The sequence below is a fragment of the Gobio gobio genome (genome assembly GCF_949357685.1).
Source record: "Gobio gobio genome assembly, chromosome: 24".
NCBI lineage: Eukaryota > Metazoa > Chordata > Actinopteri > Cypriniformes > Gobionidae > Gobio > Gobio gobio.
This window is the reverse complement of record NC_137120.1, coordinates 37386368-37403165: the sequence shown is the minus strand read 5'-3', so window position 1 is coordinate 37403165 and position 16798 is coordinate 37386368. Positions and strand designations below refer to the sequence as shown.

General features: G+C 36.8%; 1 protein-coding gene across 1 annotated transcript in view; it reads right to left on the bottom strand.

Annotated features, from left to right (window-relative positions):
- The window catches only part of LOC307120651 (von Willebrand factor D and EGF domain-containing protein), a 114599-nt gene that overhangs the window by 93175 nt on the left and 4626 nt on the right, over nucleotides 1-16798 (bottom strand). Inside the window, exons 2-5 of the mRNA XM_079807769.1 lie at nucleotides 6104-6288; nucleotides 5805-6033; nucleotides 3036-3101; nucleotides 2725-2957 (exon numbers count right to left, since the gene is read on the bottom strand). Of these exons, the coding sequence (XP_079663895.1) occupies nucleotides 2725-2957; nucleotides 3036-3101; nucleotides 5805-6033; nucleotides 6104-6288 (713 nt within the window). The remainder of the gene's footprint in view (nucleotides 1-2724; nucleotides 2958-3035; nucleotides 3102-5804; nucleotides 6034-6103; nucleotides 6289-16798) is intronic.

The window sequence follows — 16798 nt, the reverse complement described above, 5'->3', positions numbered from 1 at the left end:
ATTTTCAGGTCTGTTTTGCCTGTATAAGGGAATTTAGGAGAGCTCAAGGTGTGTTTGTATGCGTGTGTGTGTTTGACTGAGCCCAGCTGTGACACATGTTTAAGAGAAGCTCAAAACCCAAACCAGAATGATGGGGTTTTGCGGACAGGGGCCTCTGTGATGTAAAAACACATGGGTTTTATCATGACCACAGGTAGCCAAGCACATCTCAAACTCTTCAAACTTCACGGCAGAACAAACAAAACGGAATGAAATCAAAACGAACTTCTAAACGACGTTCCGTTATTTATGGTTTGTATGCACGTGGCCTCGGTTTGACCTTTACTCTTTCTTGACCCGATCTCACTTCCGCTGGAACACTTTCTGAACTAATACGAGAGGTCAAAGGGCATTATGACTAAAGATGTCCCTCACAAAAGACCCTTTCCTTTCTTGGTCTGGTGAGAAGTGAGTTTAACGGCTGTCTGGAGAGCATTACGCCAGAAGGAAAAAAATCAAAAGACAATGATGGCGTTTTAAGACTCTGGTGGACCAAACGTGCCCCAAATTCAGAATCTTACACAATTCACCCCTATTTCTACCACAGCTGAAAAAAAGACTATAGTAATAGCTATAGATGTAACCAAAACTAAAAACATGCAAACATTTGTTTGATTTTAGTTAAGTTTACATATAAAACCTCATTCTAAGTTTTTAATAGCTATGTTTCCATTGGCTCAGGCATTTCAGAATGATCAAACCAATATTTAAGAGGCTGTGCGATGCGATTGGTCCGCTGGTTAGTCCAGTTATCCAATCACATCCAGTGTTGAGGCAAAGTCACGTGAGTTTTTAGTTGCAAAACAAGGGATTTAGGCCCTGTCCCAAATGGCACACTTCATATGCACTTTCTCTCTTGTAGACTTACAATGGCTACCACCAAAAAATGTGGGCGGGTCCTCTCTCAGAACAATTTTACTGGAGTAGATGCCATTTACAAATATTGTTCACAAATACACCGCCTTGTTTGCTAAACGTCTGGTTGGGAAAGACAAAATTACAGAAATCACTGTATCATTGAGAGCGGTAATAGTATAGCGTAGTTTTGACGCAAATCGACCCAATGTTCGAATCCGCCTTTTGCCAAACTCGCTCTACTCCCTTTTCCCAACACATATCAGATCGGAAAGGCATTTATTTTCTATAAAAATGAAGAAAATATTAGAAAAGTGGAAATAAAGTGTCTAACGTGTTTAATAATAAGTGTTTATAGGAAAAACGGACATGTGCTGAATTGGAGACGATAAAAGTGAGTGGGTCCAATATCATTGATCGTAAAAAGTGTGTGGGTCTTGTCCCACCCAAGTACAATGGTCCGTTAAGTCCACGAGACCATAGGTTGTCCCATTTGTCATTTTAGGTCTCAGAAGGGTGCTCGCAGGAAGACCACAAGGGTTTAGGGTGCCATTTGGGACAGGGCCTTACTCTGTAAATGCGTTTCCATCAGATAAAAAACGTATCCGCCAATCAATTGAGCGGATGTTTTTTATGCGCATGTTTAGAATTTATGCGTATCTTGGCGTTTCCATACAGAGTTTTTTTTTTATACAATATCCCAAATTCACATAAAAATAGGTGGATGGAAACTAGGGCTGCGCAATATATCGAAATGATCAAAATATCGCAAATGTACAATCGCAATATGCATATCGCAAGGGCACGCAATATCTGAATGATTTTAATAGGCTACTTCAACATTGTGAAAAGTGTACGTTTTAGGTTGATGCATATATCAGAGAATAGACTGGGCACACGACTGTTACTTATGTGACTTGCTTGACGTTAAAATGAGTTATTAAATGCATAACTTGCGAAAAACAACTCCTTGCAGTCTCGCGCTGTCTGCTGTCTGACACACACACCAAAACGTCTTGTTACACACTCGAACTGTCAAATACACTCACAGTTATGTCAAAATGTCTTGATGAGTATTCATGTAAACACAGTCGGTTATGCTTTAAGTGAAAGATATCAGTTGGGGAAAGAAATAGATTTTACACACTTAAAGCAATCTCGTATCGCATATCGAATAGCGCATTATTTAACAAGGATATCGCATATCGCATTTTTCTTCAATATCGCACAGCGCTAATGGAAACATAGCTAATGTCTAGCAAATGTTAACTTTTCTTTTTTTTAAATACAAAAAAAATTATATATCACAGTTAAAGATTCTGAGAGACGCAAAATGTCCATATATTTAAAGTTTACATAAACATAGTTTATTTACTATATGTGCGTCAAAAATTTCATGTGACTGAATAATTCACCAATCGTTAGCAAATGTGACGCTTGTTACAGCAATTTGTCTGTAATGTTGTCTTGAGAACATGAGATGGGAAAGCGTTTGTATTCGCAAATTGTTTTGATGTTATTCCAGTTTTTCGTTTAAATGAGATCCACAGCATAAACAGAAACATAACTATTTTTTTAACTTAAAATTAAAACGCAGTTTGAAGCAACACAATCACAGCCAATCAGAACATATATGATGTTTAATATGCAGACATGATTTGGACCAATGAGATTTGAATTTGGGCGGGGCTACCTAGCCTACAATATCTTTGTGTAACATTTGACTATTTTATAGCAATTTAATGAACACTGTAGCCTTTTTTAGCTTTCTCAATACATACTAAGCAAAATTTGACTTTCTAAGTGAAATTTACCGTAAATTTAATTTACCGTTTCTCCCAGTCTGAAGTGAACTCCGTCCATCTCAACCAGCGAGTACAATCGAGTCGTTGTGTCTCGTCTGATCTCCACTTTCATGGTGTTGGAGGAGTATCTCGCCCACACCACCTGATACCCCACCGGCCACATGGACGTCACCCCAGTGAAGGAGCATCGGAGGTGGACGCTGCTGCCGACCAGCTCTGGGGTCACCAGGGGTTTGGAAGGTAGTGAGGGGACATTTGCTTCACAGAGGAGAACAACAAGTCATGAGATGAAATATAAATACAAGGATGCAATAAATCAAAATAAAATTAACTTACCCTTACATACACCGTTTACTTCGGTTTCACCAGGTGGACAGGATTTAGGTGTGTATTGTGAAGCAACTAACAAAAAAAACCATTTTTAGTTATAACACTTCCTGTTTATACTTAAAAAAAAAAAAAAAATATTTAAAGGGGTCACGACATGAAAAATCAAATTTGCCTTTATATTTTGACAGCATTTATTTAATCAAGCTCCAAAAACAGCTTGTTTTGATATTGCGGGATCTGTGATGTCACACAGGCAAATATATTTGCATGTGACGGCCTCCCAAGCAAGACATCATCGCACCATAGGCTCCGCCCACTGGCGTTTAGCCGCTTAATGGCTGACATTTGCCAATAGGCAATTTTAACCCATTATAACCACTGTGTACACTGAAAACAGTATATAGATATGATTTCATAATGCTTCGTCTGTAAATTATGGTTTCATATGGATGTTTTCAAACACTTTGCAATAGTGTGCTTATACAGTTTCCTATGCAATGACACTAGCCATAGCAGTGGCGTTTACTGACAAGCCTTAAAGGAGCCGTCCCTTAAAAACGGATAATTTCAGACTGAATGGTTGAAAATAATTTTTTTTCCACATACATATTTGTTTTTTGTGTGCAAAAATTTTATTAACATTATAATTGAACCTCACGGAACATATTAAAATATTAAAAAAAATCAATGCCTTGACCCTTTAATCTGCACTGTAAAACCTAACAGTTAAATGTACTAAACAAAAATGAGTTCACTGCACTCAAATATCACCGAACGTTATGTGGACACAATGACTGAAACAGAACTCAAACTGAATGAGTTATAGAGCATTTTTTAGTTCCCAGCATGAAAATTGGATAATAATTGTATTGTTAAGTGATTAAATAAGTGATAATTGAGCATTGGTGATGAACACCTGATGATAATGAGCAGAATCACTGAAGGAAAGAGAAACACAAGAATTACAACTGACTTCAGCTACAGCCTTAGATTCAATTTGAATAGATGATGGTGATCAGTGTTTGCTTTATTTGGACTTTATTTTTCTGCCTGCTTTAACTGTGTGTTTATAAATATTATGGCAAGAAAAGCCAAGAGAAACTGTGATCAGGTGATGTTGGTTGTTTATTGCTGATGATATAATCCTCATGTAGTGGCTGAATCATTGATCTCATTCAGAGTCTAATACTTTCCTAGAATATATACTGTATATAAATATTTAATCTGTAAATTTAATTTTTATAATTAAATAGTGAATTTATTTATTTAGAATTATTTTGCCCAAAGATTGGCCCAATGGTGCATAACACTTCCCATTTATAAATAAATAAACAAACAAATCCTTTATTTTGGCCTTCATTTTGTGGCAGAAGATCAGTCTGACTTGTATATCAGTTCAAACAACACATCGTGCTGTGGAACGAAGCCCTGACTTTCATCCTTTGCCAAAACTTTAAAACCAAAACCATTTCCTTCTTCCTGTAGCCGTCATGGAAGTGTCATAAATCTGTGAAATATTGCTACATGAATCCAGTAATCGGATTTGCTCCCCTGCAGAAGTTCATTCAACAGAAATCGATCCCAAACTAAAAATGACCTGAATACTCTTGCACACGGTTGGTGATAAAGTCATTTATATGGATCTAAGAGATGTATTGCGAATGTAAGAAAGGAAACATGGCCAGAAACAAGGTCAGAAAAAGAGAAATATTGATCATCCATACTACAAATGAGATGGTAGTTTCTCTCTGGTCTGCTGCACTGGGAACATCTACAAATAGGCCAAAAATAAACACTTCATTGTTTCTTCTACTGCTGCAAGTATCGCTTAATGTTTTAAAGTCTATTACAGGTCAATTATGTCAGACTGATTGAAATCAATTGAGCTAAGCAAACTACATTTAATTCTGCCATTTCATTACAAATATCAAATCTGTGGTTAATTATATTTTGCACAACGACAATGAAACACTTTTTTCTTTTCTTTCATTATTCAATTGTCATTGCAAAAAGTCTCATTCTCATTGAAATGAGAGAACAATAATGATTGAGTTATTTAGTTATTGAGTGATTGAGTACCTTTAATTTAGGCTGATTAAGATTTAAAAATAAATAAAAATTAATAAAGATATTATAATCTACTGATTATTTACAGAAAATAACTATTGAAAATGTTAATAAAAAACCCTAAAGAAAATGTAAAGTTATGACAATTCCATGCAAATTTATCATGAAAATAATTTCTTGATATTATAACATATTTAGTCTTTTGTCACTTCCTATTTATTTTTACTCTGTTGTATAAAAAAAATGTAATACTGAAATAAAATATATACTACAAAATATTTTTTATTAAATAAATTCGATTTTTTCCGTTAATTTCATAAAATGTATTTGTATTAATTTAAAAAAAAAATTTTTTAAATTTTTTTAATACATTTTTTTATTTATGCATTTATGCATTTATTTATGCATTTATTTTTTGCCAGAAGATTAGATCTATGATGCATACCACTTTTTGTTTATCTTTTACATTTTATAAATAAATAAAAATATGAGAAAAAGAAAATATATATTTTTTTGCATTTATTTATTTATTTATTTGTTTGTTTGTTTTCTTCATTTACAAAATGAAAATATGTAATTAAATTTCACCGGGACATGATTTCACAATAGTCACCACAGTTAAAATAAAAGTAAAAGGTTACACATTTTAGTTATTGGTATTAAAATAGCATTTGCAAAGTATTAAAAACAAGTCAAATATAATTGTACCTTCCGCACAGTATCCCATGCAACCTTGTGTCGGCTGCAGAAAGTACAGCAGGAACTCGCCACAGTTCCGGACTGAGATTGGGATGCGGAAAAGGCAGCAGTCTTTGGTGCTTCCATGGAAGAACTGCCATGTGGCACAGGCCGAAAGCTGCCTGACCTCTCCCGGCCTCGGAAGAGAGCTGTCCTTAAGAGACAACCACACCGGAGCCTGCGTACCACAGCGGTTCATCTACAAAAAGAGACGGAGATCAAGACACTGCAGTTCGGAAACTGGTCAGAACTGATCTGGGACTGGTCACCTCAACGCAGCGGGTCGGCATCTCCGCAGGTTTGTTGTTTATGGAAAATCGATACCATCCTGGCGGCAGCGAATGGTCACAGATCAGATCCTGAATCGCTGTGTTCTGAAGTTCAGTAGAGTCGAAGTCGACGCTACGATATGCGTTCCTCAATGTCCTGTATCCGCCGGGATAGCACTCTGGAGCTGGAAGAACCAAGGACACCATCAAACAAAGGCCTGTTTCCCTGAATTACAACCTTTTATATTCATAAAAGAGTTTAAAACAACCTTTCGGCAAAGACAAAGGTCAGCGCTCAGACGACAGCGAAAGAGAAGGTCGAAAACGGTGTCATTACAGTGGCTTGAAAACGTCACTCAGGTTCATTAAAACCCAAATGGGGGTTAACGTGACCTCCTCAGTGGCAGACGTTTAACCGGGGGTAAAAATAACACACCTTTATCTGACCCGCTTTTCCTCGCTCATAACTTTACGCCGCAAAGGTCGGCGAAATCGGTGACGTGTGTCCGGGTCTCACAGCAAAACAGAGGGACAAGAATAGACGTGTGACTTTCAGACTAAAACCTTTTTAATCCCTTGCCATTTCTTCAGACAGCACATCTGTAACACCTTAACCCTTCTCCTTCCGGTATCTCAGAGCTAAAGTGGGTCAGATGTCACCATCTCGGCTAATTACGCTGGTAAGGGAGAGCGACAGACCCGGTCTCTCTTTTTGTATAAGGATGCCTGAGGCCCCTTGAACACTGGTAATCCTATAATGATCCTCCCGGACATGCTAATAGAAAGTTTGGACTGGGTGTCATGGCATCTCTGCTATGGTATAATGGAAGTTGAGACAGGGCAGATAGAAGACGTTATAGACAAAACAGACTGGTGGGACTGGTGGGTAATAATGTCAGCAAAGTAACGAAACTAAATTTGACAAAGCACAACAAAGCAAAAAGAAAAAAGCAAAGCAACAAAACAAAAACAAAATTGTCAGCAAAAGAAAGCAAAAAGGAAAACAAAGAAACAAAACAAAAAGCAACAAGAAAAAAGCAAAGCAACAAAAAAAGATGAACGCAACAAAACAAAGATGAAAGCAACACAACAAAACTCTTCCAGCGGCACCGGACCAATCAAGAATAGCACTTATCATTCTATTCGTTTTCTGTCGGTCTAATTTATATAAAAAATAAAAAATAAACTGTCCTGTGTGTTCTGTGCTAGATTAACTGAGACTTGTTAAAACACTTGCATACTGTTGCCCTGGACTGCTCTAGTTGCTTCTAATGCTCTCATTTGTAAGTCGCTTTGGATAAAAGCGTCTGTTAAATGACTAAATGCAAATGTAAACAAAAAGTTGAAAGCAACTAAACAAAAAGATGAAAGCAACACAACAAAAAGATGAAAGCAACACAACAAAAAGATGAAAGCAACACAACAAAAAGATGAAAGCAACACATCAAAAAGATGAAAGCAACACATCAAAAAGATGAAAGCAACACAACAAAAAGATGAAAGCAACACAACAAAAAGATGAAAGCAACTAAACAAAAAGATGAAAGCAACACAACAAAAAGATGAAAGCAACACAACAAAAAGATGAAAGCAACTAAACAAAAAGATGAAAGCAACACAACAAAAAGATGAAAGCAACACAACAAAAAGATGAAAGCAACACATCAAAAAGATGAAAGCAACACATCAAAAAGATGAAAGCAACTAAACAAAGATGAAAGCAACACAACAAAAAGATGAAAGCAACAAAACAAAAAGATGAAAGCAACACAACAAAAAGATGAAAGCAACACAACAAAAAGATGAAAGCAACACAACAAAACTCTTCCAGCAGCACCTGACCAATCAAGAATAGCACTTATTCTATTTATTTTCTGTCTGTCTAATTTAAAAAAAAAATAAAATTCTGTCCTGTGTTCTGTGCTAGATTAACTGAGACGTGTTATAGCACTTGCATACTGTTGCCCTGGACTGCTCTAGTTGCTTCTATTGCTCTCATTTGTAAGTTGCTTTGGATAAAAGCATCTGCTAAGTGACTAAATGTAAATGTAAACAAAAGGTTTAAAGCAACTAAAGAAAAAGATGAAAGCAAGATGTGACGGGTGCTTAACACACCTCACATTTTGACCTTTACCTTTAGTTAGTTGTGAGGTTTAATTTAATGTTTGTTACTTTATTTAAATCCCTGTATCATAATAACAACACCGGACAAGTAAATGAGTTAAAAGTTTATTAAGATCTTGAATATACAGAAGGGTGCACACTTCTTATATTTCTCTTTGCTGTTTAACTTTACCTGAGTCCTAAATTACTTCCATGTGGCAGCAGACAAAGGAAGAGGCGGGGCTTCAGCCTCCAAACTTATGCTGTTCCAGAGGAAGTTGGACTGTACCATCATGTGTTGTTTTAGGAGGGATCTTTAGATTTATTTTGTTCAGTTATTCCTTTGTTTGATTTGAGTATTTTCTTTTCATATGTTTGGTTATATGATTCTGTTATGTTAGACATGATACAGGATATTGGGTTGTAAATGTTATTTTGTTTGAGTTTATTTAGTAAAAGTATTATTTTGATATTCACCTTTTATTTTTGTTTGGTAGAGGCTAAATGGGTATATATAGCCTTGTGGGTAAAAGCATGGATTAGTCAATCTTGCACAGCCACATTACCACCATAACCTGCTGACCTTAGTGGTTTGATTTGTTACTTTGTTTACAGGGGAGGTTTATTTTTAAGCTTATTTCATTTTTGTTAATTTCAGTTAATATACCTCAAGTTTTGTTTTTGTTGTTTGAAATCTGACCCTGAATATAATTTTTCCCTTCGTTTTGTTGGAAGAAATAAACTTCTGTTTTTGTTTTCACTACCTGGCCTGCCTGTTCTTGGCCACGACCACCACACAACACAACAAAAAGATGAACAACACAACAAAAACATATATGTTTGGACAAAATATACAATCTAGAATATTATAAAATAAAAATAAAAATATATATATATAAAATAAATAAAACAAATAATAAACAACAATGGCTGGGCACTATTAAACCTTAAAAAGATAAGCAACTTGCAATTGTTATTAAACATCAAAAGTAGGCTATCATATATTAATACTGTATAATATAAAAGGAGAAAATATTGTAGTATCATCTGTGATTCCAGAGTAGGGCTGTGCAATTAATCGAATTTCGATTTCGATTTCGATTTTGCCTCCCAACGATCACCAAAATAGTACAATCGAGAAAAAACTATTATTTTGCCTTGCGTTCTGAATGAAACGCGCATGCGCTCATCCGCCCCTCCCGAAGACACAAATCTCTATCAGTTCGTGAGTCTCGTGTGCATATCATCCGCTGGAATTTAAAAACTCTGCGCGAGTAAAGATGGCAGAAGGAGGGCAGTTACAGCAGCGTTTGGTGAGCAAAAAAGGCAAAACCAACTCCGTTGTCTGGGAACAGTTTGGCTTCGAGGAATCAGACGACGAGCAGAAACATGCGATGTGCAAGATTTGCTACATGGTAGTGGCTGCAACGCAAGGAAACACCACGAATTTGTTTAACCACTTGAAAATTAAACAGAGTGACCTATGACAATCTAATAAAGAAACAAAAACTGACGAGAGCAGGGGTGCCGTGTAAACGTCCTTTTCCCCCTCATATTTTTCAAATAATTCTCTCTTTGTAAACTTTGTTCAATGCATGCGAGTGCTGCCATATGTTTGAATATGAACAGTCGTTTTCACCGTCATCACCCGGGTTTAGTGCCAGAAGACGCGAATGAGAAGCCGCGCGCGCTGTGAGGAAATGTGTCTCTGTGCACTCATCCGAGAGCGCGCACACGTCTCTCAGCGCGCAAATATTGAGTTCTCTTTCAAGTCTTGCTCTTGAACGGACAAACTCACACAAAACGTATGTCAACATGTCCATCTTGATGAGTATCCTGGCAGACATAGTCTGTATATGCCTTAAGTGAACTTTATACAGTCGATAAAGACGACGCATATCCGATCCGGATTGAATAGCTTTTGTAAGTTTAATAGGATTCATCTTTAATTTATGCACTCAAATATGCAATGTTATTTTACATTTGAGACATTTCTGTACCTGAAAACTAAGGTTAGACGTACCTGAAAAGCATATCTAGCCGAACCATATTGTTGATCTTATTTATTTGTGATTATCATTTTTACATGAATACTTTTATACTTTGATTTGAATATATGTTATATTATTTATTTTAATAGTTCAAAAAGTACAACAAATGTTACAATTTCAATTGAATTGTTGAAAGGTGTATTTTTAATAAATACAACACATTCCCAAAGTCATGTGAAATAATCGTGTTACATAATCGTGATTTCAATATTGACCAAAATAATCGTGATTATGATTTTTTCCATAATCGAGCAGCCCTATTCCAGAGTTTACAATGGTGTTTTGTGGTCTTCATTTAGACTTGAGAAAAAGAGAACAAAAATGCAGGAAATAAATAAATAAATAAAAAATTGGACTTGCCTTGCACATCATAAATAATAAGCAGAAAAAGAAATCCAAAACTTCCACTAAGCCATATCTACATACCAGAACATTCCAGGGACATTATAGAGTCTTGGACAAGTGAGTACCCTTTTAAAAACCATCAAGAACACCTTAGTAACCATCTAACAATGCCCTAGCTACCACTCAGAACAACTTAGCAACCACCTAGCAACACTCTAGTATTTCGTCAACAAGTTTTGCATGGGCAAGCGCTCACATTTTCATCTGAAAATATAAAGATCTAATTGAACCTAAATCTTCTCTCAGTGGAGCCTCAAACACAGACTTTGTTCAAAGGAACATGTTTCCACCAACCATTTGAAAGTCCTCATAAAGAATAAGGGCAGATGACCTTTGACCGGTGTGGAAGAGAGCAGAAAATCTCTCCTCTAATCCTGTCTGCTTTACAGAGGGAAGACGAGACCAGGCCGAGAGGGCTTTCTGCCCCACTGGAGCGCTGATGAGATCATGTCTCGGCTGGTTTAGAGTCCATAATGCCCTGCTCTTTCCAGCCTAATTCAAGGATCATTACTCTGCAATTACGTCCTAAGCTTTACTCTTAGAGGTGTAATGGGGCAGGATGAAGATAAAGACATTTAAGTGTTCATTTTTATAAATTCTTAATAATAGTCTGGTGGGGATGATTTGAGGGGACGTTTCTTAAGGGGAGGTAATGGAGTTTCAAGGTGGCGGGTTTAGAGATATGATGAAAGTAAAAGCAGGTACTGGGGGCTCACTTTACCTTCCAAGCAAACTTGCATCCTTCACCGATTCGGAAAGACATACGCTAATCATCACTGTCTTAAAGTCAAATAATAATGCAAATAAAATGAAAAGCAAAAATGACATCACAACTGTAAAATAATAAGGAAGTAAATACAGGTGCTGGTCATATAATTATAATATCATCAAAAAGTTGATTTATTTAACTAATTCCATTCAAAAAGTGAAGTTTGTATATTATATTCATTCATTACACACAGACTGATATATTTCAAATGTTTATTTCTTTTAATTTTGATGATTATAACTGACGACTAAGGAAAATCCTAAATTCAGTATCACAGAATGTTCTTCTGTGAATATTGTGAAAAGGTTCAATATTGAAGACACCTGGTGCCACACTCTAATCAGCTAAATAACTCAAAACACCTGCAAAGGCCTTTAAATGGTCTCTCAGTCTAGTTCTATAGGCTACACAATCATGGGGAAGACTGCTGACTTGACAGTCCAAAAGACGACCATTGACACCTTGCACAAGGAGGGCAAGACACAAAAGGTCATTGCAAAAGAGGCTGGCAGTTCACGGAGCTCTGTGTCCAAGCACATTAATAGAGAGGCGAAGGGAAGGAAAAGATGTGGTAGAAAAAGTGTACAAGCAATAGGGATAACCGCACACTGGAGAGGATTGTGAAACAAAACCCATTCAAAAATGTGGGGGAGATTCACAAAGAGTGGACTGCAGCTGGAGTCAGTGCTTCAAGAACCACTACGCACAGACGTATGCAAGACATGGGTTTCAGCTGTCGCAATCCTTGTGTCAAGCCACTCTTGAACAACAGACAGCGTCAGAAGCGTCTCGCCTGGGCAAAGAAAAAAGGACTGGACTGCTGCTGAGTGCTCCAAAGTTATGTTCTTTGATGAAAGTAAATTTTGCATTTCCTTTGGAAATCAGGGTCCCAGAGTCTGGAGGAAGAGAGGAGAGGCACACAATCCACGTTGCTTGAGGTCCAGTGTAAAGGTTCCACAGTCAGTGATGGTTTGGGGTGCCATGTCATCTGCTGGTGTTGGTCCACTGTGTTTTCTGAGGTCCAAGGTCAACGCAGCCGTATACCAGGAAGTTTTAGAGCACTTCATGCTTCCTGCTGCTGACCAACTTTATGGCGATGCAGATTTCATTTTCCAACAGGCCTTGGCACCAGCACACAGTGCCAAAGCAACCTGTACCTGGTTTAAGGACCATGGTATCTCTGTTCTTAACTGGCCAGCAAACTCGCCTGACCTTAAACCCCATTGAAAATCTATGGGGTATTGTAAAGAGGAAGATGTGATATGCCAGACCCAACAATGCAGAAGAGCTGAAGGCCACTATCAGAGCAACCTGGGCTCTCATAACACCTGAGCAGAGCCACAGACTGATCTCCTCATGCCACGCCGCATTGCTGCAGTAATTCAGGCAAAAGGAGCCCCAACTAAGTATTGAGTGCTGGACATGCTCATACTTTTCAGTTGGCCAAGATTTCTAAAAATCCTTTCTTTGTATTGGTCTTAAGTAATATTCTAATTTTCTGAAATACTGAATTTGAGATTATCCTTAGTTGTCAGTAATAATTATCAAAATTAACAGAAATAAACTTGAAATATATCAGTCTGTGTGTAATGAATGAATATAACATAGACCCCTAATAAGACCCTATTCCTCGTCTGGGATCGTGCAGAGCCTCTGAAGCCCTTCCTTTGAAACTGCATTGATTTGGACCTTCAACATTTTGGTTGCCATTGAAGTGTTTGATGAAAAAAAATTCTGTAATGTTTTCCTCAAAAAACTTAACTTCTTTTCGACTGAAGAAAAAGAAAGACATGAACATCTTGGATGAGATGGGGGTGAGTAAAATATCACAACATTTTCATTTTGAAGTGAACTAATCACACCAAAAACTGTTGAGAAAGTCTGAACAGGAAAGGTCATGTCAGTAGCTCATATTTAATCTATTTAAGACAGCAAACCACATTTGGTTTCTGTCTGGGCATGCAAGGGTGACAAACACAGTCAAATCTTACTGCGCAAGGTCAAAGGTTCCACAAACACTTGTGTTTTCAGCTCTCAAACAAAAGCTGGGACAAGCGCTGCTGGGTAAACACCTCAGATGGCCCGGTTAATTTGTTGATTTAGGGACGGGGTGGATTTCAGACACTTCTACACCAGGGAAATTCACTGAACACTTCGATTAGAAGTGAACACCGTCCTCTCGTCAACAGCTAGTGACTGCAAAAGTCTTGAAGATGCCCATATACAGTCAAAATGTTTCCAACTCAGAGTAAAAATAAAAGTTAATTGTTGAGATAAAGTTAATAAGGAATAATATAGTGAGAGATATTAAGTCTTAATAAAATAACTATATACTATGAAACTATATTTCAATGCTTTTGTGAGCGAACACACAAAAGTTGTTCAAGCAAACACAAAGTTTCTTTGGGGAAGGCAAAACTATACGGTTTTGCACTTACTAGCATACGCTTCGAGAGAACCACAATTTTAAATAACAAACGTAAAGTTTCTCGGAGGGAACACAATATTTGTGTGAACAAAATACAGTTTTTCCTCCCATTTCCTATTATTTCCATAACAGTTTTGCTTTCACTTGAAAAGTTTGGAAATGTTTTGAGAGATTGTAAAAGTTTGGTAAGCAAACACAAGAGGTTCTCAGGGAACGCAAATATTTTGTGAGGGAAATATCAGTTTTGCGCTTTCTAGAATATTTTGAGAGAACACAAACGTTTTGAGAGCAAAACGTAACGTTTCTTTGGGGAACGTAAAACTTTTGCGTGCGAAATATAGTTTTTTTCTTCCCATCTCATATCATTTCCATCAATGGTTTTAGGTTTGCTAGCATACGCTTCGAGAGAACGCAAAAGTTTTAAAGCCAAATGTAAAGTTTATTGGAGAGAATGCCAAATTCGTGTAACCGAAATAATTTCTTTGGCGAACACAAAACTTTGGCAAGTGAAAAATTTGTTTTTTCTTCGCATCTCATATTTCCATTACTGGTTTTGCGCTTGCTAGCATACGCTTTGATAGAACGCAAAAATCTTGAGAGCTTTCTAGAATATTTTGAGGGAACACAAACGTTTTGAGAGCAAAACGTAACGTTTCTTTGGGGAACGTAAAACTTTTGCGTGCGAAATATAGTTTTTTTCTTCCCATCTCATATCATTTCCATCAATGGTTTTGGGTTTGCTAGCATACGCTTCGAGAGAACGCAAAAGTTTTAAAGCCAAATGTAAAGTTTATTGGAGAGAATGCCAAATTCGTGTAACCGAAATAATTTCTTTGGCGAACACAAAACTTTGGCAAGTGAAAAATTTGTTTTTTCTTCGCATCTCATATTTCCATTACTGGTTTTGCGCTTGCTAGCATACGTTTCGAGAGAACGTAAAAGTTTTAAAGCACAAAAGTAAAGTATCTTGGCGGGAACGCAAAACGTTTTTTAAAAGATTGTAGAAGTTTTTTGAGCAAACACAAAGTTTCTCAGGAACGAAAATCTTTTGACAGTGAAAAACATTTTTGCGCTTGCTAGCATACACTTCGAGAGAACGCAATAATCTTGAGAGCAAACGTAAAGTTTCTCGGAGGGAATGCAGAATTTGTGTGAAAAAAATACAGTTTTGCGCTTTCTAGAATATTTTGAGGGAACACAAACGTTTTGAGAGCAAAACGTAATGTTTCTTTGGGGAACGCAAAACTTTTGCGTGCGAAATATAGTTTTTCTTCCCATCTCATATAATTTCCATCACTGGTTTTGGGTTTGCTAGCATGCGCTTCGAGAGAACGCAAAAGTTTTAAAGCGCAAACGTAAAGTTTCTTGGAGAGGATACAAAATTTGTGTAACCGAGATTATTTCTTTGGGGAACGCAAAACTTTTGCGTGCGAAATATAGTTTCCCATCTCATATTATTTCCATTACTGGTTTTGCGCATGCTAGCATACACTTCGAGAGAACGCAAAAAATCTTGAGAGCAAACGTAAAGTTTCTCGGAGGGAATGCAGAATTTGTGTGAGCAAAATACAGTTTTGCACTTTCTAGAATATTTTGAGGGAACAAAAACGTTTTGAGAACAAAACGTAAAGTTTCTTTGGGGAACGCAAAACTTTTGCGTGCGAAATATATTTTTTTCTTCCCAGAGAGAACGCAAAAGTTTTAAAGCCAAATGTAAAGTTAATTGGAGAGATTGCAAAATTCGTGTAACCGAAATAATTTCTTCGGGGAACGCAAAAGTTTTGCGAGTGAAATATCAATTTTTATTTCCCATCTCATATTTTCATTACTGGTTTTGAGCTTGCTAGCATACGCTTTGAGAGAACGCAAAAATCTTGAGAGCAAACGTAAAGTTTCTTGGAGTGAATGCAGAATTTGTGTGACCGAAATAATTTCTTTGGGGAACACAAAACTTTTGTGTGCAAAATATAGTTTTTCTTCCCATCTCATATAATTTCCATCACTGGTTTGGGGTTTTCTAGCATGCGTTTCGAGAGAACGCAAAAATCTTGAGAGCAAATGTAAAGTTTCTTGGAAGGAATGCAAAATTTGTGTGAACAAAATACAGTTTTGCGCTTTCTAGAATATTTTGAGATAACACAAACGTTTTGAGAGCAAAACGTAAAGTTTCTTTGGGGAACACAAAACTTTTGCAAGTGAAATATTTGTTTGTATTCCCCATCTCATATAATTTCCATTACTGGTTTTGTGCTTGCTAGCATACGCTTTGAGAGAACGCAAAAATCTTTAGAGCAAATGTAAAGTTTCACGGAGGGAATGCAGAATTTGTGTAACCGAAAAAAATTCTTTGGGCAACAAAACTTTTGCGTGCAAAATATAGTTTTTCTTTCCATCTCATATCATTTCCATCACTGGTTTTGTGCTTGCTAGCATACACTTCGAGAGAACGCAAAAGTTTTAAAGCACAAATGTAAAGTATCTTGGAGAGAATACAACACTTTTAAAAAAGATTGTTTAAGTTTTGTGAGCAAACACAAAGTTTCTCAGGAACAAAAATCTTTTGACAGTGAAATAACAGTTTTGTTCTTGCTAGCATACGCTTCGAGAGAAGGCAAAAATCTTGAGAGCAAACGTAAAGTTTCTCGGAGGGAATGCAGAATTTGTGTGAACAAAATACAGTTTTGCGCTTTCTAGAATATTTTGAGGGAACAAACGTTTTGAGAGCAAAACGTAAAGTTTCTTTGGGGAACGCAAAACTTTTGCGAAATATAGTTTTTCTTCCCATCTCATATCATTTCTTGGTTTTGCGTTTGCTAGCATGCGCTTCGAGAGAACGCAAAAGTTTTAAAGCACAAATGTAAAGTTTATTGGAGAGAATGCAAAATTCATGTAACCGAAATCAAATACTTTGAGAGAACAGTTTCTTCGGGGAACGCAAA